This window comes from Anolis carolinensis, chromosome X, assembly GCF_035594765.1.
Source record: "Anolis carolinensis isolate JA03-04 chromosome X, rAnoCar3.1.pri, whole genome shotgun sequence".
NCBI lineage: Eukaryota > Metazoa > Chordata > Lepidosauria > Squamata > Dactyloidae > Anolis > Anolis carolinensis.
Window position 1 is genome coordinate 6650540 of NC_085847.1, and position 24083 is coordinate 6674622.

The following is a 24083-nucleotide window of genomic DNA, read 5'->3' on the forward strand; positions in this document are numbered from 1 at the left end:
GCTTCTCCGGCCCGCTCCATCCACTGACCCGGAATGGCCCAGGAGGCGTGCTCGGCGAAGGAGGGGGGGCCCTTGGGGCTGCCTCGCTGCGCCTCTCGCAGAAGCTGCGGGGAAAGCACTGCGGTGGCGGCGGAGGAGGAGGAGGAGAGGGAGGGAGGGAGGGAGGGAGGGAGCCCCTCGGCCACCCGCCTGCCCGCCCGCCTCCCTCTGGCGCTGTCCGGCGGCGGCGGTGCTGAAGCTGGAGGCGCGATTGAGAGAGAGGGAGCCCCCCCTCTCCCTCCCTCCCCCTCCCTCCTCCTCCTCCTCCTCCCTCCCTCCCTCCCTCCCTCCTTAAGAGCGGCTCTCCTGGCGCACCTCCTCGCTCGGCGCCGACCATGAGCGCCTCCTCGGTGCGCAAGAGCGAGTCCAAGACGTCCTTGCTGCGGGCGGCGGGCGGCGGCGGGCGGCAGGCGCGGAGCCATGGGCGGGACGCAGGCGGAGGAGGAGGAGGAGGAGGCGGAGGAGGCGGACTCAGCGGAAGCCTCGGCATCGGGAGCCCCGACTGTCCGCCGCCTTGGACGCCGGTGGAGGAGCCCAGCGCCAGGAGGCCCCTCTGCCACCCGGGCGCCCCCGCCCCCGCCGCCTCGTCCTCTTCTTCCGAGGGCAGCCTGAAGCGGAGGGGGCCGGCCTCGGGCTCGGGCTCGGGCTCGCGGCGCGGCGCGGGGAGCAGCAGCAGCAGCAGCGGAGGGAGCAGCAGCAGCGGCGGCGGCGGGTCCCGGCCGCGCTCCTCGCGGACGCCGAGCCAGGAGAGCGAGAAGGAGGCTCCCGAGGCGGGCGGGACGCGGGCCGCCAGCCGGGAGTCGCTCCACTCCGCCGACGGCGCCTCCCCCAAGGGCAAGGGCCCCGCCGCCAAGGCCAAGGAGAGCGACCCGCTCTTCCAGCGCCTCCACCCGCTCCTCAGCCCCGTCTTCGGGCAGGTAAGGCGCCCCTCCGCCCCTCCCTCCCTCCCTCCCTCCCTCCCTCCCTCCCTCCCCATCCCCGCGCCCCTCCGCCGCGGAAATGCGCTGCTTCTCCACACGGGAAACTTCTCCTCGACTTTGCCTCGCGCCGCGCCTGGCTCGGGAGGGGAGAGCGCGCCCGCCCGTCCGCCCGCCCGTCCGTCCCTGCAGCTGCCCAGCTCTCCGGGCGGGGATCCCGCTCCCTCCCTCCCTCCCTCCCTCCCGCCAGGCCAGGCCAGGCCGGGCCCTCCCCGCGCGCTTTCCCGGCCCCCGGCCCGCCTGCGGAGGAGCCGCAGGAAAAGTTTGGCGGGCGGGCCTTCCCAAGTCACAGAGCTGGGCAAGAGATGGTCCCTGTCCTCCTCTGCACTTGGCTGCTGGTGGCAAAGTCCTCCTGGAGGTGACATCCCATCTCCAAAGGGTTTTGTCTTCAACAGGGATGTGAAGAGGGGAAAGAGGATGCCCTCGTGCCTCCCTTTGGGCACAGAGACAGCCCTCAAAGTTTGTGGCCGCAACCCTGTTCACTGGTTGTGCGGTGCCAATTCATCCAGGTTGTGCCATCAATCCCATGACAAAGGCCTCTGTTGGCATGAGGGCCTTGAGGCGAGTAGAAAACCACAACAGGTGCCTAGCCTCAGTCTCCAGGAACTCTATTTGTGTGGAAACAAAGTAAGGCACGTAGGGCGATTTGGACAGGTTTGGATGCCAACTTTCTGCCCTCGGCAGCTTTCAGGGACCAGACCGTTTGCCAAAAATACCCCTAAATGAGGGGAGAAATGAACATATTTGCAAGCCCAGTGTGGTTTTTGGTTATGATAGTGTCCTAAATCCAACTTAAGGAGAAGAAACCAGAGACAGGTCTCAAGGTGCTCAAGAGGTGAATAATTCATTGGTAAAAGTCCCACTGCATTTCAGCCTGCGTATAATCTCAAATTCCTTCTTAAAGTGTTGCATAAAATTATATCTTTAAAAAAAACACATGTCAATATATCATAGCACCGTGCAGACATTCCCAGCATTTGAAATCCGTGTTACACTTGTTCACTGCCTTCAGCCTGTCGGTGCCAATTTGAAACTTAGCTTTGGTAACATCAAATCAAACTCGCAAGCCATTTAAGGGATGAAAAGAAGAAACTTGTAAACAAAGGCAAAGAATACTTGGATGTAACCAGGCAGAAGGACAAAGGAACATAGAAGTCCATCAGAGTGGGATGCAGTCAAGATCCATATTTTGATCTCTGGGGACCAAAGGATTTAATTTTAAGATTCGCTGGGCCTCTTTTCTTGAGCTAATTCTTTCCCGCTTCTGTGTATATTTATTTTGCTTTGGTTGTTGAAAGGTGGGTTTGGACAAGAGATGTTGTGTAGTTAAGCATGCATGGTACATCTCCAGATCTTGGACAGGAGTTTTTAAAAATATGTTGTGTTCTTTTAGAAGAGAGTTTGCCATCCTTTTGCCAGTAGAAAACGCAGTCCAAAAAATGAGAAGGGAAGCACATTTCAAAAGAGGAGGGGGGAGTTGTACGTTGTGTGTTCCATGTCTCTGCCCTCAGGCAATGAGTGAGCTCTTCTACATGTAAAGTCGTCAAGGGAAAAAAATGGAAGGGAATCTAAACTTGATGCCGCTTAGGTCTTCATCTAGCCACCGGAGGCCAAGTTGCTGTCTTATATGGCAAGGAGTCATTGAGAACAGAGTGAAGCTTTGGAGAACATCAGGAAGGCTAGGGCTCCTGCTGAACCACTCTTTTGTAGGTAAAGCCTGCATTCTTCAGGCAGACAATTGAGGTGAAATGACAGGGTAGATCTGAGAGCCCTTGGGGGCATCGGCACAGCAAGCAGAATGGATGAAAAGAGACAGAAAGCTCACTGTGACATTGTGCCTTTTTTTGTTCAGGGAGTGTTTCACATGTGACATTGTTTGTGTGTATGGGGGGTGCGTCCTTGTGTTGCTTTTGGAAGGAGAGAAAGATTCCTCATCTTCTCATATGGCTGTGTCAGTAAAAATGTCCCACCCAGCTCAGAAATGGCATCCCTTTGGGGGTGTAGCGACAGGAAGGGGCAACAGGGAGGCATGTCCCTCTCTTGAGAGTCACGGCTTCCTGTGCCATTCCCGCCCACCCCTCACTTTGCCACATGACCTGCAGTCATTTTATCCCCGCCACCACACTTTCCTTGCGTCATTGTGCCAGCCAACAGGACCATGGCCAGAGTTCCAGCCTTGGGTTTGGGAGTCCTGGGTTCAACGTCTTCCTGAGCCACAGGCCTTTCCAGGTGAGTTTGAACTGAGAGTAGCTGTGAACAAAGGCAGAGGCAGGCAAGCTAAAGGGTCATCTCCATGCCAAACAGCTGTTCTAGAGTCTCTGTTAATCTAAGCTACTTAGAAACTACAATTCCCAGGAACGCCATGTCTGATGGCAGACTCAGGGGGCCTGTTGTCCCAAAGTAAACTTCCATGGTCATGTAGCTCATGAAAGCGCGGACGTCTTGGTTCCCAGCTTGGATTGAAATGGCAGAGTGAATGGAGTGTGCCGATTTGGATGGCAGGGGGGTGTTTCAGATCTCCTGGGAAACAGAAAAGTAGCACATCAGGGGGAAAGTTCTCGCCCAGCCTCTCGCCATCTGTATTTGTTGTCAGTTTGCAGGGAGAGTGTAATGCTGGAGATGGAAAACCTCCTGCAACCTTCAGTCTGTCGATACATTTCATCCTTCTGCCACTTTGTTCTGCTTCTCTTGTAGACCCTGATGATCTTTTCAAGGGATCCCTTAAATGAGTGGAGCTCACCGTTCTGGCTTTGAACAGTTACTGGGAGGGGCGGACTGCAGCTCCCAGGACCCCCAGACAGGGTGGCCAGGAGCTATTGGGAGTTTGGCATTTGTAGTTAAGAGGCCACTATTGTGAATCACTGATCAATCAGGTGAGCTTCCATGTCCACAGAAAGCAAATGCAGGTGACAGAGTTTCCCAGAGCATTGCTTTTAGTGCAAAAAGTGTGTGTGGGGGTGGGGGGGGGTGGGGGTGGGGTTAAACTTTAAAAAATGAAGAAATGTGACTCCAGCACTGAGCTGGAGTTCAGAAGGGGTTTGGAGCAGAAAAGTTCTTACCAGGCAAAAAGCCAGTAGCCACAGGGAGGCACGGCATGGTTGGGATGGCAGCGGCTGTTTTGGTAATGGGGTTTCCGGTGTTTTTTGGCCACGCTGCACGGCCCTGGCTCAGCTCTTTGTGTTTTCACATTGGAGGACTACACGGGGAAGCAGATGTCCTTTCATTGAAGGATAAGCAGCAGCCTTGCATTAGACTAATGACAGGTTAGGAGTCAGGCGTGGCGGAGTAATTGCTTAATATGAGTAAAGGGCCGGTCAGGGAATTGTACCGCTGGCCCAGACCCAGAGAGAGGTCTCGGTGTGGGAGATGCAAAGGCATCCCTGCCAAGAACTGAGGTGAAGCAGCCACCTCGGGGGCCAGGTTTTAGGCTCATGGAGAAAGGAGCGAGAGATTTGTCCTGCCTAGCGCTGTCTGTGAAATGAATTGGGATCAAGCAAGACTGCTCCTTTCAAAGGTTGATCAAAGGTCTGGAGACCATGCCCTATGCGGAGTGGCTTAAAGAGCTGGGTCTGTTTTGCCTTCAGAACAGTAGGTTCAGAGGAGATATGATCACCAGGTTTAAATATGTGAAAGAGTGTCACAAGAGAGGGGGAGATTCCAATTGAAGATTAGGAAGAACTTCCTGACTGTAAGAAGAGCTGTTTAACAGATGAACTCTCTGCCTGGGAGTGTGGTGGAAGCTCCTTCCTTGGAGGCTTTTAAGAGGCTGGATGGCCATCTGTTGGGGCTAGTTTGAATGTGCTTTACCTTCATGGCAGAAGGAGGTTGGGCTAGATGTCCCATGCGGTCTCTTCCAACTCTAGTATTCTAGGATTTTATGAATCCCTTAGAACCAAGAGGCATAGTCTTTTGCACATAATGCCCAGGAATTCCAAATTTATTTCCTAACACTGAGTGTTTCTAACAATGCCTGTGCTTTCCTCCCTTCTTGTGAGAACCCCCCTCGGCACAATGAGTAACGAAGCGAAATCTTTTATTCATTGCCTCACATGAATAATGAGTCCTGCTAACCAGCAAATTTATTTTTTAAATCGCACTGGGGGAAGGGAGAAAGGAGCTGGCATGCAACTTGTTAAATGTATTTGCAAGCACAGAGAGAGAGTCTCTCGCAAACACCAAACCAATTCGGGAAGCCTGAAATTAGCATGCATGCAAAATTTCACTAAATGGAAGGGTTAACTAGTGACTATGTGACCAGTTAAATTGAACGAGTGGTTTCCCAGTTCTGGGATTATTAGGCAGAAGCCTCTTTCACCAGTTGATTTCAGAGGCCTGTCGACAACAGAGCAAATGGCTGACATAAGAATCTAAAATATGCCCATGGAAGGAGCCCCCCAAAAAGAGGGAAGAGGAAGGGAGGAGCGAGAGAGAAGTCACATTACGGTCAATCCAAATCTCTTTTAGCTGCAGCGTTGTCAGTAAAATTCTAGGCCAAGGTGAGGTACGCTTCAATCATTCCCAGTACTCTTTGGCAGGAGGGCTTTCGATTTCAGCATGTCTTCAGCTGGTTGTCTTGGACTGGATTCCTGTAGATATTTTATTGGTGGTATAACTCCTGGATTATTTATTATCTTATCATAACCCCTGAAACAGTCTATTTATCTATCTATCTATCTACTTTCCTCCCCCTCCCAACTCTCTCTGATTTGAAGGCTCCTTTCTACCAATATGGGACCCAAAGTGGTTTATTATAAAAGTTAAAAACAAGATAGTTAAAACAACACGAGGCTTCAAAGTTAAAAGAGTCTTAAACATTCCAATTAAAACATTGAGGTAAAACAATGAAAAGACATTAAACACATAACAGAACACCCAATTGCACATCTTTCCGTCCCCACTTGCCAACCAGCAAGAAGAATGCCTATTCCCATGACTCCATGCCAACAGGAAGAGGTGGGATGGATATCGCCTTCCACTGCCTTTAAATGTTTTTATTCCATGAATTTTCCAGCATCACTCCTTTCAAGATGTTGCAGAAGGAGGTATCCTTATTTCACCGGCCTGTTTGCCATGAGGCCACATCCAGGACGATTCTCAGTCTTCCGACATAGCAGTGCCAGCAGACGGCTATGCTTCGCCAACATAACTGTTGGATCTCAACCCCAGAATAGGAAGACAGCTTTTGTGGTGATGATTTCCACAAAGGAATGGTTCTCTCCCTCAAGAGATGCCCATGAAGGCATGCAAATCTGTATGTGAAACAAATTTACTATCCCCAGGCCTGTACGTGTGACATTTTCGAGCGACCTCTTGGCGGCTGGTTTGACTTGGTAGCGCTTCATCGCAGTGCCAGGCGCAGAGCACTGGGTGCCTCTGGGAAGGGAGAAGGACCAGGGCCTCGGTAATTAATTCCTTTGCAAATGAGAAAATCCACGGAGGACACGTTGGCCTGATTTTGGTCTCCCAAATTGGCTTTGAAGTTGGGGAACGTTTCAAGATGCACAAGGGGGAAAGACGGCTTGCTTTCTACAGCCCAGGTCTGTTTGTTGGGATGCTTGACACGGAAGACACCAAATGCCATTTTTGTGCCCTCAAATAAGTCCAGCACTCTGGATAGGGCCTTCAATATTCAAATGATAATCTGGAATGGCTTCACTGTTCCCACTGACCTGGAAATGATTGTATGCATTATAACCAAGGTGGGAAATGAGTGGTCTTCCAGATGCTGGCCAAGTCCAACTACATCTGGAGAACTGCATGGTTTCCATTGTAAGAATAAGTACTGATGACCCACCCAGACTGCAAGAAATCCATGCAATGAGAAATAAAAAAAGGACTGACTGTTTGTTGTCCTTACACAATGCCCCGTTGATCTGATGCCTTCCAGTAGCTGCCTTGTTACCCCAGTGATAGGTCCAACTCTGACCGATGCAGCTTTCCCGCCTGCTGCTGCTCTCCAGATATGTTGGGTTAGTAGTGCATAGCTGGCTGGGTGGTTATGGGAGTTATAGTTTAGCCGATCTAAAAGGCTGGGGAAGGCGGGCCCTGTAAATAGATCCAGACAGCAGTCCTACCCGCTGCCAGTCCACGGGTCCCAGCTGTTCTTCCTGAGGCACTTGCTGCCACCCCAGGGCACCCGCGGTTGTTTCCAGAGTGTCCACTGTAGTTCCCGGGGCATACTGCTGTCCCGTTTGCTGTTCCCAAGACATTTTCACTTAAGGAAAAAACTCCGAAGAAGTATTAAGCCAGTCTGGGCTGCTGGCTGGCTGAAACAAGAGGGTTATGGGGCAAGCTGTAACAGGGAGAAGATCCTCCGCTGCCCCTTTTTCATCTCTTGGTCAGGATCTGCCTGGTGCTTTCTATGTGCCAGAGTCACTCCCATTGCTCTCTCAGCCATGACACTTCCATGATACCCTGTGGGCCCTAACCATCACGTGGGGAGAGCCTCTCATGGAAAGACAGCACAGGGAGGGAGAGGCTGGCACTCTGCGATGGTGCCCTTTGCAGATGGAAGGTCCTGGGTTCAAACCAACTGGCAGAGGAGGGAAACACCTCCATACATGAGCCGCATGTTCATTAGAAGATACATTCCTGGGCTGGATTGACCTGTGGTCTGATTCGGAGTCTGTTCCTCTTGCATTCCCAACTGTCAACCCTGAATCTGGACACACAGCATGCCAGCTGTCAACACTGGCCTCCCAGGTGTTTGAGTAGGCCAAGTTCGAATGATTCATCAGGCCAGGAGCCTAATCCCTCTTGTTCAACTCAGCCATGCATTTTCCATTGGTTGTACCCAAGCTGCCGTCTAGATTGAAACATCTGCTTCTCCAATTTGCTCCGGATCCTCTTTTGCGGGTAACAATTCCCAAGCAGTGGGTTGGCACTTGATCTTACAGCAGGGATGGGAGGGGGGGGGGAGTATTAGGCTTTCCTCTCTCTCTCTCTCTCTCTCTCTCTCTCTCTCTCTCTCTCTCTCAGATCTCCCAGGCCCAGTTTCCTGTCTCTGCTGTGATAAGATAGGAAGCCACTTACATAAAGGAGGAGAGGAAGCTCCATCTCAACCCCCCTCATGCTATTGATGGAAGAGAAGGAGCTGTTTTTGGGACAGGGGGTCTCAACACTGACATGCCAGTTGGCATTCCTTTTGCCTCCTTGCAGGTTTTGCGGGAGGGGGGCACTTTCCCTGTCCGTTAGTATCCCGGCATCCTTAAATATGAAGCCTCTTCATTGCATGCAGCCTTTATTCTTGCTGGCGAGGCTTCGCACCAAGCCCTGCTGTAATATTCCTTAGCTCTTAACCATTTAGTATGCTTTGGAGTGATCACTGCTGAGGACTCAGCTATATAGGAGTGTTGGTGGTCCATTCTGCTAGATCACATGTCCTTCAACTATCCCAGTTTGGCAGGAAGAATTTTCTCCTCCCACTTTTTTGTCTACTTTAAAAATGTCCCAGTTTCTGGTGCACTTTGCACCTTTTCACTCTTGTCCTTGGCTTTCTCTGCAACACTTCCAGATGTTTAATTCCTTCCTTTTTTTGACCTGGAAACAAATAATTGGGAAGATCCTTTCCCTCCCAACTACAGCCGCCAGATGTCAGGCTACAGATTGGCATAAAACCAATCGTAAATTCAGCCAGAGTCCTCCAAGAAGGCCCATTCCTATGGGAAATTCTACCCTAGAGCAGAGCTGAACATTGCGCTGTTCTCCAGATGTTTATATAATTTCATACAGCTCTAAATCTGGTGATCGTAATTGTTTTTTTAAATTGCCTAGTCGGATTTTAAGTGATCTTTCCTATGAGGCACCCTGAGCCCCACTCTGAGAGAAAAGCGGCATACATATGACATAAATTGTTGGACTGCAGCTTATCCTTGGCTCTGCTTGCAGTTGTAGTTCTACCACATCTGGAGGCCACCGAATGCCTGGTGCTGGATTAGAGGAAGGAGTCCCACCTGGCAAAGGGGTCCTTTGGACCCTCAGAAGCTGATAAAGAGAGAGGAGGTTCCTCAATAGAAAGACCACAAAAGCAAAGCCATGCTGGTGCTGCCTGTTTTGGCTTCAGGGCCACGTTGGATGTGTTTTTCGTGCCAAGGTGATGGTGGCTCACTGAAAGACACAGCATGCTCTTAGCAAGCAAATTTGGGGCGGAGGGCTCAGTCAGCCATCTAGTTATGTAAAACAACTTTTCAACTGATTCAGGATTCACTTTGATTCAAGCAGTCAATGTTCCTGTTTCCAAAGCTTTTATCAAGGAAATATTCTCATGTTTCCTTTTGGCATTTGCAACATTTGAAAATTAATTAAAATTACCAGCCAGAGTTGGCCCCTATAGCTAGCCGGAACAGCCTCCTTACGCTCCGAAATTCACTTCCCCAGGAGTGCTCCAGCACCCAAATGGCCTCAGAACCACAAATCAAGAAAAAGTTTCAAATGGATTAAATTCCTTGTTAAACTCATCCCACACTGACTTTGTGCTCTGGGAAGGGGGGGGCTATCCTCCACCCAAATAGTGTTTACCATACGCTTGAACTCATGTGCAGAAATGCCCTTCCCCAAAGAGTGAGTTGACCCGGGCCTCACAAGACCTGGGCAGCATGAGGTGGTGGGCTTGCCTGGCTGCCACCATGAGCTCTGGCCCTCTTCGTGTGCGTAAGTGGATTGCTTTCCGCCTGACCGGCTGGTAATCAAAGGTCTCAGCATCATCTGGGGAGGGGACAGAGAGGCCAGCGCATGGAGAGAAGGCGCTGGGGATCCAAGGGGCAGGACGCTCCTGGCCTGAGAACAGGGAAAGTCGCTTCTCCTGGGCCTGCCTTCTCTGGGGTCCTTCTTTCTCCTCCGAGGGAAGAAACAGGCTCCTCACTTGCGCACAGAGTGGTGGGAGGGACCGAAACTTTAATCTGATGTAGATTGTATCCATCCACTCTCCCGCTCTGTCCTTCTCTTCCCCTGTGTCCCTCCCTCTCTGTTTCGCTCTCTTCCCTTGCCTGATCCATCTCTTCAAGAAAGTGAACTTTTAAGTTCAAAAGAGAGAGGGAGGGAGGGAGGGAGGGAGGGAGGGAGGAAGGAAGGAAGGAAGGAAGGAAGGAAGGAAGGAAGGAAGGAAGGAAGGAAGGAAAGAAAGAAGAAAAGAAGGAAGGAAGGAAGGAAGAGAAGGAGAGCTTTTCCGAAGAGAAGGGTTCTGCTGGTGGCAGCCAGTGGAGCTTTGGATTTGACTAGTGCCTGCCTTTTTCACTTTGCTCCTAAGGACTCCCTTTAATGGAATCAATTGCCCGGTTTCCTTTATAAACCTGTCTCCAGGGAAGACAGCTTCAACATAATATGGGCAACTGTGTGAAGTCTCCACTGAGAAATCTCACCAAAAAGGTAGGTCCTTTCAGCCAGGCTGGGGGTCGTTCTGCCTCCAGCACGGCCTCTTTGGGAACAGGTCACAGTGTTGCGGAAAGCCAGGGAGGATTTGTGGGGTGGAAGGTGGGAAAGGGATCTGTTTTGAGCTGCCTGTGGATCCCCTGTTCCCCACAGTTGGGGGGCAGAGGCCAGAAGCCATCACTTGGGGGAGGGGTGTTGTGTGCGTGAAGGCATGGGTCCGTGTGTGTGCAGTGGTGTCCCAGTGTAGGTATGTGCAGTCCCAGGCAAGTGTTTGCGAAACATGGCTCGCCAGCTTTTGTGGGGATCCTCTTGCTTGTGGAAAGGAGAAGAGGTATGTCTTGTGGGGCAGAATCATTCCTTTCAGCGAGGGTAATGCTTGAGTTGCTCCCATGGCTTGGGCCCCACATTGTTTCGTGGATGCCGCTGGCAATCTGCTCATCGTTGGCAGAACTGACCAGAAGTGTTGGCTCATGCTCTTTGTCCCATGAGCGTGTCTTTTTTGGAGATGATTCCCCCACTTTTTTCGAGGTTTGCAACCTAAGCTATTCCCAAGGGTGGATAAGTTGGGTCCCTCCTTCCCCTGCTCCTCCCAGCTTTTCTTGAAAGCTGGGGGACAGCCGCCCCTTCTGCTCCTTCGGTCCCACCTTCTCTTGGGATGTAGGTCAGCGCACATGGACGCCCTGGAGGTCTGGTGCCAGTCCTTATTTACCCTTGAAAAAATCCTCTCTGGACTTAAACAAGCCTGACATGAGCTGACTCTTGCATAGTTTAGTGCTGCACCGTTTCCCATTCATGCTCTTTGTCCCTGTCTCTTGCCACAAGGAAGTTTGGAGGAGGAATGGCGCAGCGCCTTTTCGAAGGTGGCTCCCACTCTTTTGAATCACTCCGGTAAAGTGAGAGAAAAGAAAGCTTTTCATTTTGACCTTTTTCGATCTGTAGACCCACAATTAATATTAACCCAGCCGCTATTACGCTGCGGGTTTATAATTGGGCCCCTGGTTTTGAGTGGATGCTTTCGCCACTGGTGAATTCCTATTAGACTTCAGCAGTTTTGCTGGTCTTCATTGTTTCCCCATTCTAAGTCAATCTCCCTGCAATCTGATGACGCAAGTCCCTGCAATTACCTTTTGGCAGGAAATGCAAGAGTGGGGTTTTTATAAACAAAAACAACAAAATCCACACAGCATCTCAGGATTATTCACTTGGAATGTTTGAGCAAAAGCGTCCTTGTGTGGGAAAGTTCATTTAGATGTTTTCCTCCGAAGCAGCATGCGCTGGGGAAAAAAGTTCAGCACCTGCAGCAGGTGCAAGCCAAGTCCATGAAATGATTTATGTCCATCTGGTGATGCTGCTGAATCAGTGGCTTGAGCATGAATGGCAAGCATCTGTTCATTATGGGATGATCAGAGGAGATTGAAAACCCACGCAAGGGGCGATGAATCTACGACTAAGAGAGCAATGTGGTAAACATGCCCTTTTTGTTGACCTTTATGCCATAGGGAAGGATGCGTTTGGGTAGGGGGAGTACACACATATGTATTGAACTAGGAATACATTGTGGTGCACTGGCATGCATGTGGAGAGAGGTACAGATTTGGACTTGTATACATGGCTGTGTGAAGGCATTCCCCTGTATGAACACGCACTCTCTGACAGACACGTCTTTCTCCTTCATGTGTTTGAGCCTGCTCACATCCCATGTCGTTCTGTGTCCGTGTTTCAGGTTGTCTGTGCAAATGTTTGACATATGTGTTGGCAGTCAACTGAAGTGTCTGTGTGTGTTTGTGTGTGTGTGTGTGTGTGTGTGTGTGTGTGTGTGTGTGTGTGTGTGTTGATTTGTGTACGTCTTTCTCTGTCTTCAATGCTGAGCTGGTGCTGGAGTTGATGCTCCCCAAGAGCATCTTCACGGAAGCAATTGGGACAAAACATGCCTTTGGGATGACGGGTGAGATGGAGCCTCTCGGGAGCAAGCCAGCATTAGCAGTCCAAAAGGACAGGCTCCACTTCAGCCCTTGCAAAAGAGAAAGATGCTAATCGCAGATGACGGAGCACTCTCTGCCTTGCATCCTTGCGCAGGGTCTGTCGCCAGAGGTCCCATTGCTCTCTGCCTCAGCGAGAGACCAGAAGCGAGGATTCTTGCCTTTCGGCTGCTTTGACGAGATGCAAAGGGGCTTGGAAGCATGTGAATGTTTATTAATTTCCATCTTGGAGGCAAGAAGCAATTGATTTAATTTTTTCCCTGCTGAGAAAAAGCTCTTCCGAACCACACAGTGTTCAAGAGACTACTTGGAGTTCAGGGCTTATTCTGCTCAGTGGCATTTTCTGTGCAGAATGCTGTCATTTTCAGACAGGAAACTTGCGTCATGTGCAGGAAAAAAACACATTTTCTGTGCAGAAAATAAAAAGTCTGTACAGAAAATCCAAATTTTTTGCCACACAAAGTAGGTCCGGAATTGTGAAGATTCTTTGGAAGCAGAATTCTCTTTCATTTACACCTGTTGTCCTCATAGTTGCAAAAATGTCTTTCTATCCTTGCTAAGTAGTCAACTAGCCTTTAGTCAACAACTAGTTCCATTATTATTATTGTTATTATTATTATTATTATTATTATTATTATTATTATTATTATTATTATTATTGCATCTCCCTTGAACCCATCAATTATGACCATACCGGCTGGAGAATGCTATGTACTCAATTTATTATTTTAAAATCTAAATCTCCAGGGGTTGGGAGAAAAGGTGGCTTCCGATATAATTAAAGAGAAAGAGAAAACACGATAAATGCAAGCACTTATTAATATACAAATTATGTTAATCCATTGCATAGTTGTTATGCAACAGACAAATTTTGTTCCATTAAAATGTCTGTCTTTTAATCTGGATTGAGATAGAAATTGTGTGAATTTCAGGTTAACCACCTTCTCAGGCATGGTTGGTAAGAAAGAGAGGCTGCCCGCAGGCTTTGGAACTCCTTCCCTGGGGAGGTTTAGGATGGCCTGCTTTTGTCAGGAAAAGGACTGTTTTCATTCAGATAGGCTTTTAGAATGGAATAATTTCAAGGAAAGGGTTGCAGGGAATAGAACATTTCCTCTAGCAGAATGTGAGCTATCTTTAGTTTTCATTACCCAAAGAGGTGCATATATGGTAGCATATAGATCTGAATCCTATTTGTAGTACCAACTAGAATACAGCCAAGGGTTGGAGGGTGAATTAACACATAGGTAGATCCAATCGATTCAGAGGGTTTAGGATTAAGAAAAGAGGGCAGACTGTAGAATTAAGGCAGTTTGATACCACTGTAATTTCCATGGCTTCATACTATGTCGTCCTGGGAGCTGTAGTTTGGTGAGGCAGAGAAGGCTAAGGGCCTATACAACTACAACTCGCATGATTCAATGCCATTGAGTCATAGCAGTTAAAGTGGTGCCAAACTGTTTTAATTCGACAGTGTAACTCCAGTGTAACAGAACAGGATTCTGTGCTGTCTTGCAGTGTTGCACAACTTTGTCACATAAGTTCAAAAGTTGGCAACATGATCATTCTCCTCTTGAGATGAGTTTGAAAGACAAAGTGTCTTCCTGTATCTGCTCTGCTGTCTGTGATTCAGTAAGCTGTGTACTGCTTCAGAAAGCCCCTTTGTGGTAGGTCTTAAGTGACAGAGGAACATATGGAAACATTGTGTTGTTGACCTTCTCTGGAGTCGTCCTCCCCTCCTTTTCCCAGTCAATGTGCACCCAGGTGGTGTGGATGGAAGTTCTTCCCAATGTGGACACTCCCCTCCTGCACTGTATCCTGCTCCCCTCTTTAACGTGTGCCTTTGTTGTCATTGATGGTGACTCTGGCCTTGATGCTATTCATGCGCCCGTTACCCCGATAGCATCTGACCCAAGCAGATGGGAGTCGGGGGCTGCGCTTGCGCGACGCCGAAAGCTACCATCAAGCGGGATGTGTGTCGTTCAACAAACATGCTCTTGCCAATGAACACAGCCGCGCATGCAGAATCTGTGAGCATCTGTGTCCCTGTCCTCAGCCCTGCCGGAAGGCGCTTGCAAATGCACTGCCGCCCCCCCCCCCAAAAGGAAATGGCTGAGGGAAAATACTCTCAGTCTCTCATGAAAACAACGACGGTCTCGTTCATGTTTACTCCATAAAATCCAAAGGCCCCTGTGAACGCTGTCGGGTTTTTTATAGCCGCATGGGAATGTCAGGATGAAAACCGGCCCTGCCAGAGCCCAGGCAGCCCATGGCTATATATGGCCAGCTGCGGGCTCTCCAGACGGGCCTGAGACTCCCAATCCAGGACTGTTCTTTGGATCCCCCTTCCCTGTGTTTGGAGGGGCCTGATGCAGAAGCTGCATCCTGTAGAATGGGGTTGGGGAAGGGAAGGGAAAGCAAATGGGGTTACAGAAGGCTGGTCAAGGCCCATGGTGCTTAGTATTTAGTGTTTTGCTTGGACCAAAAGATATATATAGAGAGAGAGATTTGCAAGGCCTGTTCTATGGATTCTAGGAAGCACCCATTTCCAAAACTTCTGCAGCCCTTGCTGCCCTCTGTTCTGCCCTTACAATGGGGGTGGGCAGTATTAGAGTTCATGCAGCGATCTTGACTTAAGGAGGGAATACACCAAATACTTGGAGAAAGAAACAAAGTTTTATTGTAGGAACTTCATTCTAAGACAGGAAAGTTACTCAGGGTGCTGATCTAACCTAGCTATGTCTTGGAAAGTTGGGGGAGGACTTATGGGAAGAAGAAGAGGTGGGAAAACATACCCAAGAGTATTCGTTTACATTGCAAAGGGTAGGCAGACATACACTTCAGGTCACTCAGACTATCTAACCCAGGCATTGGGCAAACTTTGGCCCTCTAGGTGTTTTGGACTTCAACTCCCATAAATTCCTCACAGCCTCATGCCCCTTCCTTTTCCCGCTCGGGAATTTGTGGGAGTTGAAGTCCAAAGCATCTGGAAGACCTAAGTTTGTCCATGCTTGATCTAACCCTATGACTCCTGCCCACTGAGGCACTCTTCATCCTTTGTGCTAAGTGCTGTTGCATTGCCAACAGGCAAGGGGCACTTTTCCAGATGTCATTGGACAGCAATGCCCAGCATTCCTCCTCACTTTCTCTTCTGGCTCCAGGACTAGCTTTGTGTCTGGTGAGGTGGGGAAAGAAGGACAAGACGCATGCCGATGGAAGGATAACAAAGAAGGGGGCATCCTTGCCTGGGAGCAACCACCAAGACGACCTTCCCCATCCCTATTGGGCTCATGGGAGTTGCTGCCCCACACCATCTGGAGGGTTGCACTGTGCAGCCTGAATGGTGAGGACAGGGGAGAGAAACAAAACCCTGAGTCTTGACAGATGTTGAATTTGGTGCCCATTATCAACCTTGTGCCTGTCCCATTATCTTCAGCACTGGGAAGTTGATGGACCTAAACCTTAATCCAGTGTTCAAAACCGCATCTCCTGAATGCCTGGGAGTGGGGATGGGCTCACCAGTGCCTCTGTCGGCATTGAGTGTGCAGAGGAAAGGAGAGAGAAAGCAATTTCAGGGAAGCGAGAGAGAGTGCTGAGCGGACTGGCAGCCTGCCACGCTGTGTCTTTTACGAGATCTTGCAAGGAAGACATGAACCGGCAACATGCCTATAACCCTGTCTTTCAGCTGGAGACTTCAGAAGCCAGGTCTGCTTGGTTTCACAGCTTTCCCCTTAGTCATAGGAACTTGGATAACATTTCCTTTTGACATGGCAAATGGAAAATAATTGAAAACAAGTTGGTGCTGGACAGTTGAACCTCTTGAGGATGCCTGGCCTGCCAACTTATAGTAGGGCAATCCCCAAAACATGGCCCCAAAAGGCTACACATAGTAAGCATATCAATACATGTGAATGGCCTTTCCACTGTTCACATTCAGCAGCTTGTTGCCCAGTTCATGTTCATCGAGAGCTCCGTGAGAGGCTTCTCTCACCAGCCTCTTTCCCACGCAGCGCTTTCTGTTTATGCCCAATAACCATCTCTTTCTTCAAGATTTGAGGGGCTGACAGTGGAAATTATCAGAGAAACCTTCTCTTTGGTCCTGGCCCTGTAGTCTCTAGCTGGAGGGATGTGTGTTGTGCAAAGAGGGGTTTTGATGTCCTTTCAAAGGGGAAATCCTTAGGGAAGGGTCAGCTTTCATCCCCAGTTGAAGGTGAGCTGCAGCACTGGCTGCTTTGAGCTGTAGCAGACTCAAGGGCTGGGGGTTGTTGTGAGACACGGAAAGGATTCCAGGCTTGTCGATAGCGAAGACAGATGTAACAAGTTGAGTGCAGCAGAAAGGGTTTGAGCATGTCCTTGGGGTCTTAAAAACACATGCATATTCACAGCGGTGGAAGTTGGCTTCCCTGTCAGTGATGCAGTGCATCTACTTTTGGATTTATTGTAGAATTTCGACGAGCTCTCCAGGGTGTCATGCTCACTTGTTTAGCACCTTGGAGAATTCCTTTAAAGTCTAGAATAAAACCAAATTCCAAAGGGAAAAAGTTCTACCGTGCCCTTGCCTTTCCAGCACCCTCCTAAAGTTTTCAACAGATTTCCCCCAAATCCCTGAAGCACCTTGTCTGAGTGTGTTATGGTGTTGAGATTGATAAAGTGAAAGATGGGCATTGGAATAGGCACGTGCCCCTTTTTAAACTACCAACAATACTTTTTAGAAAAGCAAATATGGATGTGTGTGAGACAGCCAGGCTGTGGGCCAAGGGTACGGTGCTGACCTCTGTCTTCCCCTGTAGTCGCTCTCGCTTGTGCTGAACTTCCTCTGTTGTGTCATTTGCTTGCTGCTGATTGGGCTGAGAAGATCCACCATGAGGAGAAGACAAGTTATAAGGCCGTCCAGATGAGCGAGGAGGGGCCTTCGGCCGGCGAGTACCAGGGCCCGCTCATGGTGCTGGCCCAGAACTGCGCCGTGATGCACAACCTGCTGGGGCCAGCTTGTATCTTCCTCCGGAAGGGCTTCGCAGAAAACAGGCAGCCAGTACGTAAGTTGCACCTTGGCGGGCAAGACTCAGCGCAAAAGCCCGAGGGTGTGGAAAACTGCGCCGGATGGGTAATGACGGTCATAGTAATCACAATAACAACAGCAATGTGTATGTATGTCATTGCTGGTCTCAGGGTTCCTCTCCCTATCCAGCTCAGGTCAGGATTGTACCCCGTATTCAGCCATATGCATAGCCTAACATTCCTATAGTTCAGACATAGGCAAACTTGGGCCCTCCTCCAGGTGTTTTGGACTTCAACTTCCACAATTCCTAACAGCTTCAGGCCCTTTCCTTTCTTTTCCACTTAAGCGGCTAAGGGGGAAAAGGAAGGGGCCTGAGGCTGTTAGGAATTGTGGGAGTTGAAGTCCAAAACACCTGGAGGAGGGCCGGTGTTTGCCCATGCCTGCTAGAGGTGCCCAAGCCTGCTACAGATGGCCAGAGGAGGGTAATTGAACTGAAGACGCCACCAAGTACATTTTGTAAGCTGCCTTGGGTCTTGCGTTGTTGAGAGAGAAATGAAAGATGCCAGGAAATAATTCCAGTTAATAATTGTAAGCAACTTCTGGCAGGTGGATGTCAGGCACCAAGAAGGGGAGCAGTGATTCCAGTACCTTCCTGACAACCTATGGCTTTATGCATTTCATTTCTATTCCACTTTTGTTTTTAGATGGTCTCCAAGGTGGTTCACAAGCATTCTTTAAAAACAGGATACAATTTAAAATATTCCTCATGAAAATGTTAAGAAACACTTGACAGTTTGGTTTAAAAGAATATACAATTAAAAGACAGTGAAAGATAAAAACGCTGCCCTGTTGAAAGCTCTTCTAAGTATGCCAGAGGCCTGCCTGAACAAAATTGTCTTTGCCTGTTGGTGAAAAGAAAGTAGAGAGAAGGCGAGCTGAACATTCCATGGGAGGGAATTCCATAACCTCCGAGCTCTCTCCGGTGTCCTTGCCAAACGTACCTGTGATGGCAGTGACACTGAGAAAAAGCCTCCTGCTGAGATCTTAAAACTCCAATTATGCCAGTATAGTTCCCCACTAGTGGTGCTGATGCCCTGCAAAGGTAGGATTCTGGCCTCTCTTTTGGACTCTGCTGTGGAGACAGTTCAAGTGCATTGCACTCTGGCCCTGTCAATGAGGAGAGTCCCTAGGCTGACACTTAATGCTCCTAAAATCCTTGGGGATTCTTGTTGAGAGCCCAGAGATCTGCTGTGATGGATCTGGCTTCTGTCAATGAGCACAAATGCTGCTGCAGCAGCTTTTCTCCCCTCCCTGGTGAAAGTTTGGGAGCAACAGCAACCGAAATGGGATAAGGCACTTGGGAATTGCGAGGGTGGGAGTGCTGAGTGCCAACTGCCTGGCTCTCTGGTTGGGTGTGGAATCCAGCCCAGAGATGCCTCTGGGAAGGTTAGCTCAGCTCTGCTCTGGCCCATCCCTCCAGCAGTGATGTGACCCAGTGGGACTGGCCTCGATGGGAAACGCACTCCCCGAGCGGCCACAGCCATTTTGCATAGTCCAGAAGCCCGTGGCGAATTAGTTTCAGAAGCATGAGCCCCTGCGAATGGCGGACTGCCCTTTTGGAGAACCCGCTGAGGGCCGAGAGCGGCGTTCCAAGGTGAGAAGCTAGGGCAGAGAGGCCATGCAGTGTGGGACTCCCTTCTCTGGGATTGCCGGGAGAGGGGGCAGCGATATAGGAAGCAATGACCCATAAGCAAGAAGCAGCGCATTTCCATCTGGGGCTTTCCTTCCTCTTACTCTGCAGAGTTTTCTTCTGCTTCTCCCTTCTCCCTTCCTCCTCTTTCATATCTCCTTGCCAATAAAACTCAGCTTTGAGTACTTGCAAAACATCCAAACCAGGTGGGATTTAAAAGTTTCTTCTTCTGGCTTGGGGATGTCCCAGCTATTCTCCCACCTTTGCCTTTCAAAGAAGGAACTGGGAGAAGCCAGTGACTTCTATCTTCCTCCATCTTCTCAGCAACTCGAATTTTGGAGCAGCATGAAAGATGGCTCATCCTGAGGCGACAGCCAAAGAAACAAAAACTGGGGAGTAACCAATGAAACCTACTGAAGAAACCAGAGACACATCTCAGGATGTTCAAAACATGGTTCTTGTATTAGTAGAACATCCCTCTTTGAAGAAAAAAGCCATTGTAGATCCTCACTCAACACTCCCTGTTCCTGTGGTTCTGCAAATACTCACGGCATGCTTTTCCCCCTCATCCTGTTTCCCTGTGAAGGAACTGGCTTTAACAATGGGTCTTCTTTCCTTGCAGGACAGGGAGCTGCGTCCAGAAGAAATAGAAGGTAAGGCCATCCCTCCATTACTTTAAGGTGTGTGTGTGGGAGTGGGGAAGTTACATTCATGTAAAGAGGGGACACAGGAAAACTGGGACACAGTGGAACTAAGCAACACCAAAATGTGATGGCAAAAATTATCTGTGAGGAAGAGGATGGAGAAACTGGGACATTTTAAATATATCTGAAAAAAGTGAGATGACAAAGGCAAACTATGTAGAATGATTGGGGAGGGCAGTTCCTTTCTGGCAATGTTCATTGTGGAGCAGTCGAGAACATGACTGGAAGTCTGACCTTGTCTTGGCTTGGCCCGGCAGAGCTACGAGAAGCCTTCAAGGAATTTGACAAGGACAGAGATGGCTACATCAACTGCCGGGACCTGGGCAACTGCATGCGCACCATGGGCTACATGCCAACCGAAATGGAGCTGATTGAGCTGTCCCAGCAGATCAACATGAACTGTGAGTCCTACTTGCCACCCACACTGACCTGGCCCTCTTGCCCTTGGCCTCTGCCAGGCTGACCTCTGCATGGATTCCACTCAGGCCTGGCTTTCTCAGCTTCCTTTTTCCAGAGCGTCCACGTCAGGTGGCCAGCTGCTATGTGAGGCTCAGCTGTCAGCCCTCACCACCTAATGCCTATTTCTCTCGCTGTCTTTCTAGTGGGTGGCCACGTTGATTTTGATGACTTTGTGGAGCTGATGGGGCCAAAACTCTTGGCAGAGACAGCCGACATGATTGGGGTCAAGGAGCTCCGCGATGCCTTCCGGGAGGTAAGAACCAGATTGGGTGACCTCATTCAATGGGTTCATTTGCCTCAGGGATCCCCAGGCTTTCCCACCTTCCCAACTGGATGCCCTCAGGATGTGTTAGATTCAACATCCCATTGTTCCTACCCAACATGTTCAATGACTGTCTTGCCTGGGATGAAAGAAATAGTAGTACTGGACTTCTGAAGGGCAGTAGGTTAGGGAAGGCTGGATTAGGTATGCTACTGGGTCTATAAAGGGCTTGTTGGCATGGGTTTGGAATGGGATATCCATATTTCCTGGGAGTGTATGGCCAAAATCCTTAATGTACCATAGTAGTTCCCCATGCTGAACTATGGGAGATGGGATGCAGGATTATTTGGGTTCCTGATCTAATCTAGTGTTTTAATTTCATCTGATTTCATTTGATTTATGTCCTGTCTGTCTCCCAAGATGGATCTAAGGTGGCTTACAACACAGAATACAACTAGGTGCAGCTTAAGGAACCTGATGCTGAAACAGTTAAACATAATGACATAAGCTATAGGGAGCTGCAGGCATTCAGAGACTCTGGGCCCAAGCTGTGGTCTTCATGAGCTGTATTTGATTTTTCATTATTGATACGTCATCTGTCATGTTACTCTTTTTCAGGTGTTGTACCGTAATACAAATACAAATACACAAGTCCACCAGTACACAACAAAGGGCTATTTTTTAAAAAAATGAATCTACACCCAGAACCCCACTTGTGGGGGTCCCTGTTGTTAGCCACTGTGCAAACAAAACGCTGGACTCGACAGGCTTTCCATCTGACCCAAGATAACTCTTCCTTACATTCTTCTATTCAGGCACAGATCATCCTAGAACTTAGTGCCCAGAGTGGTCTTATTAATGATCCATCACCATTATGTTGCTCTGGGGACTTCCAATAAAAATAGGTTGTCTGCTGTAGAAACAGAAAGCTGGACTAGACAGAACAACCTGCCTCTTCTTTTGTTCTCAAAGATCTCATCCATTTCAATTGTCCATCATTTGCATACTGTGCGTTCTTGCAGTTTGACACCAATGGCGATGGAGAAATCAGCACCAATGAACTACGAGAAGCAATGAAGAAGCTGCTTGGGCAGCAAGTGGGACACCGGGACATCGAGGACATAATACGGGACGTGGACCTGAACGGAGATGGCCGGGTGGATTTTGAAGGTGAGGCAGGAAGAAGGTTGGTCCCCTGGGACAAAGACACGTGTGAGCAACAGCCCTGGGTTGGGTTTCACATTCGTTCACTAAAAACTATAGTAAAGGTTCTGAACCTAGCTCTAGAAATACAGCAACCTTTTTCCTGGCTAGACTCCTTCCAAGGGCCTGGGTCTGGGTCAAATCAGGTTTGATTGCTTTCCGTGTGTTTTCGGTCTCACCTCCAGAGTTTGTCAGGATGATGTCCCGCTGAAGGAAGGACTTGGGCTGAAATGCACTCAGCCCCCGTGGGTAGTAGAAGAGGGCCTGAAACGGAGTGTCTCGCCCCGATGTTCCTATGCAACAGCTCGGCGCCCTGGCTGCGCTGGAGACAGGGTCCCGATGCCGACCTGCCTGTCTGACCCAAGTGGCCCTGCTGCTCCTTCACCTCTCCACACTGTGAAAGAAAGACTTGCCTCTCTGGAAACTGGAAGGGCTCCTGGGAAAAGCCCAGCGTGAGGACGCTGCGCTCCAGGACCAGCCACAGAGTGTTTGCAGCCGAAGCTGCCATCGCCGCCTCTTCTCCTTCCTCCCCAGCTTTTATTGTTCCAGCAAATGAAAAGAAAGCAAGGAGGGGTGTTCTCTTGAACTTGGTGGCTTTCTGCAAAGCTGCCTAGATTGGTGCCTGCCATGGACTGTCCCCTGGCCCCATGTTCCTTGGTGAACTGTTGGCTGCTGCCCCCCTGCCTTGTGTTTCCAGATCTGTAAAGAGTTATTCATGCCTCCCCTCTCCCCTGGAATGTTCTTTTGCCTTCTTGTGGTTATGTTCATAAGAGCAAATATACGTTTGAAAAGAAAAAAACCCCCAGAGAAAACCCCGAGCACTGAAATTTGTTCCCAGCTTTGACTTATATGCTGGCTGACACCTGGCCTGACAACAATCCATGCAAAAGGGATCGAGGAGTCTTAGTGGGCCATAAAGGGATCTAGGTGTCTTAATATACCATAAGCTGAATGTGAGTCAATAGTGTGATGCCACAGCTAAAAAGGCCAATGCGATTCTAGGCTGCACTAAAAGGAATATAGTGTCTAGATTGAGCGAAGTAATAGTACCACTCTAGTCTGCTCCAGGTCAGACCTCATCCAGAACAATGTTGTGTCCAGTTCTGGGCACCACACTTCAGGGAGGATATGGATACACTGCAAGGTGTTCAGAGGAAAGTGAATAAAATGATCAAAGGTCTGGAAACCATGAATCCCTCTGAGGAGCAGTTTCTCAAGCTTGGTATATTTAGCTTGGAGAAGAGAAGGTTCAGAGGGGGATGTAAGAACCATTATGGTTTCTTCCAACTCTTTGATTCTGTGGTAATTGCCAAGAAACAATGATATCTAGCAAGGCCAACAAAATAGAAACAAACCTTTTCTATGCTCCTGAGCTACTGTTTAGCCTGGACTCTTAACAGGGACTCTAGAACCTATCTGCCTAGTGGCAGAAGCTTTGCTCGCTGCAGTTGGTCCCCCATAAGTCCTGTTGGATGAGGCTCCCCTGCACTGTCCTCTGTTCTAAGATCTTACCCCTCTCTCCTGAAAGTACAGCCCTGCCGACTCTGCTCAGCAAATCTTGGCCAAAGCCATCAGCACAGCATAGGGCAGTCTGGCAGGGCTGGGAAGACCCTGGGAGGGGAGAGCCGCATGTACACACAAACTCCACAGACCAGCTTTCTCCTTACGATGCAATCTCAGAAAGCCAAATTAAATGGAGAGAGGCTGTTTTCTCATGCAGGCAGCTTCGGGGATTAGAACGGGAATCTAATAATCTCATTGCAGGGATAATTCCTCTGCTTACATCTCCCAGCCAGGGCTGGGAAGGCATCCAAGGCACCCTGCAGACAGAAAGAGGAGCGAAAGGGGCATCTTTATGGAGCGGCCTCCGGGCACCGCCTCACCAGCCTCGCAGCCTGGCCTGGCACACAGGCAATGGACTTTGCTTACCAGCTTCAGCCAAGTGTCACATCCAGCTACTTCACTGGGCAATGATAGTGAAGAGCTTTTCAATGAGCTACATGTCGTTGTGGCTGGTGTCTCACATATCAATATTTCCTCCAAACATCCTCCAGAACCGCTGTCCACCTGAGAGTGCTCCTTTACAGTTTGGACTACACCCTGAAGCGGATTCACCACTATACCACCATATAAGCCGTGCCTTTTGACATGTACCTAGTTACATCTATGGACTGGTGAGCACAAAAGCCGCATTTGAAAGGTGCCATAACAACTGAGAGTGATGTTACTTGATTGGTGTAATGACTAGCCACAGAGGGTTTGGCCCTCTTGAGAGGTCAGTGCAAGATCTTTCTTCAGGGCAAAGTTGAGCCTGCCAGTGCAATTTCTCTTTCTCAGCTAATAACCTGCTCCCCTGACCTGTGACTTGGGTTTGCCTTTAAATGCTTCAAAGCCACGCCACTGACCTA

The 24083-nt window shown here is 49.5% G+C and overlaps 1 protein-coding gene across 6 annotated transcripts; it reads left to right on the forward strand.

Moving 5' to 3' along the window:
• Nucleotides 1–333: 333 nt before the first annotated feature.
• On the forward strand, nucleotides 334–22487 carry cabp1 (calcium binding protein 1). 6 transcript variants are annotated; one of them, XM_062958789.1, is made up of 8 exons: nucleotides 819–956; nucleotides 10261–10379; nucleotides 17214–17390; nucleotides 19670–19700; nucleotides 20009–20152; nucleotides 20354–20463; nucleotides 21495–21642; nucleotides 21861–22487. In XM_062958789.1, the coding sequence occupies exons 2-8, from the start codon at nucleotides 10335–10337 to the stop codon at nucleotides 21884–21886; spliced, it is 681 nt and encodes a 226-aa protein (XP_062814859.1). In that variant the 5' UTR covers nucleotides 819–956; nucleotides 10261–10334; the 3' UTR covers nucleotides 21887–22487. The 6 variants fall into 6 exon arrangements, with proteins under 6 accessions (XP_062814857.1, XP_062814858.1, XP_062814859.1 ...); XM_062958790.1 differs by lacking the exon at nucleotides 819–956 and adding an exon at nucleotides 3144–3245; XM_062958787.1 differs by lacking the exon at nucleotides 10261–10379 and having other exon boundaries at nucleotides 334–956.
• The last annotated feature ends 1596 nt before the right edge of the window (nucleotides 22488–24083 follow it).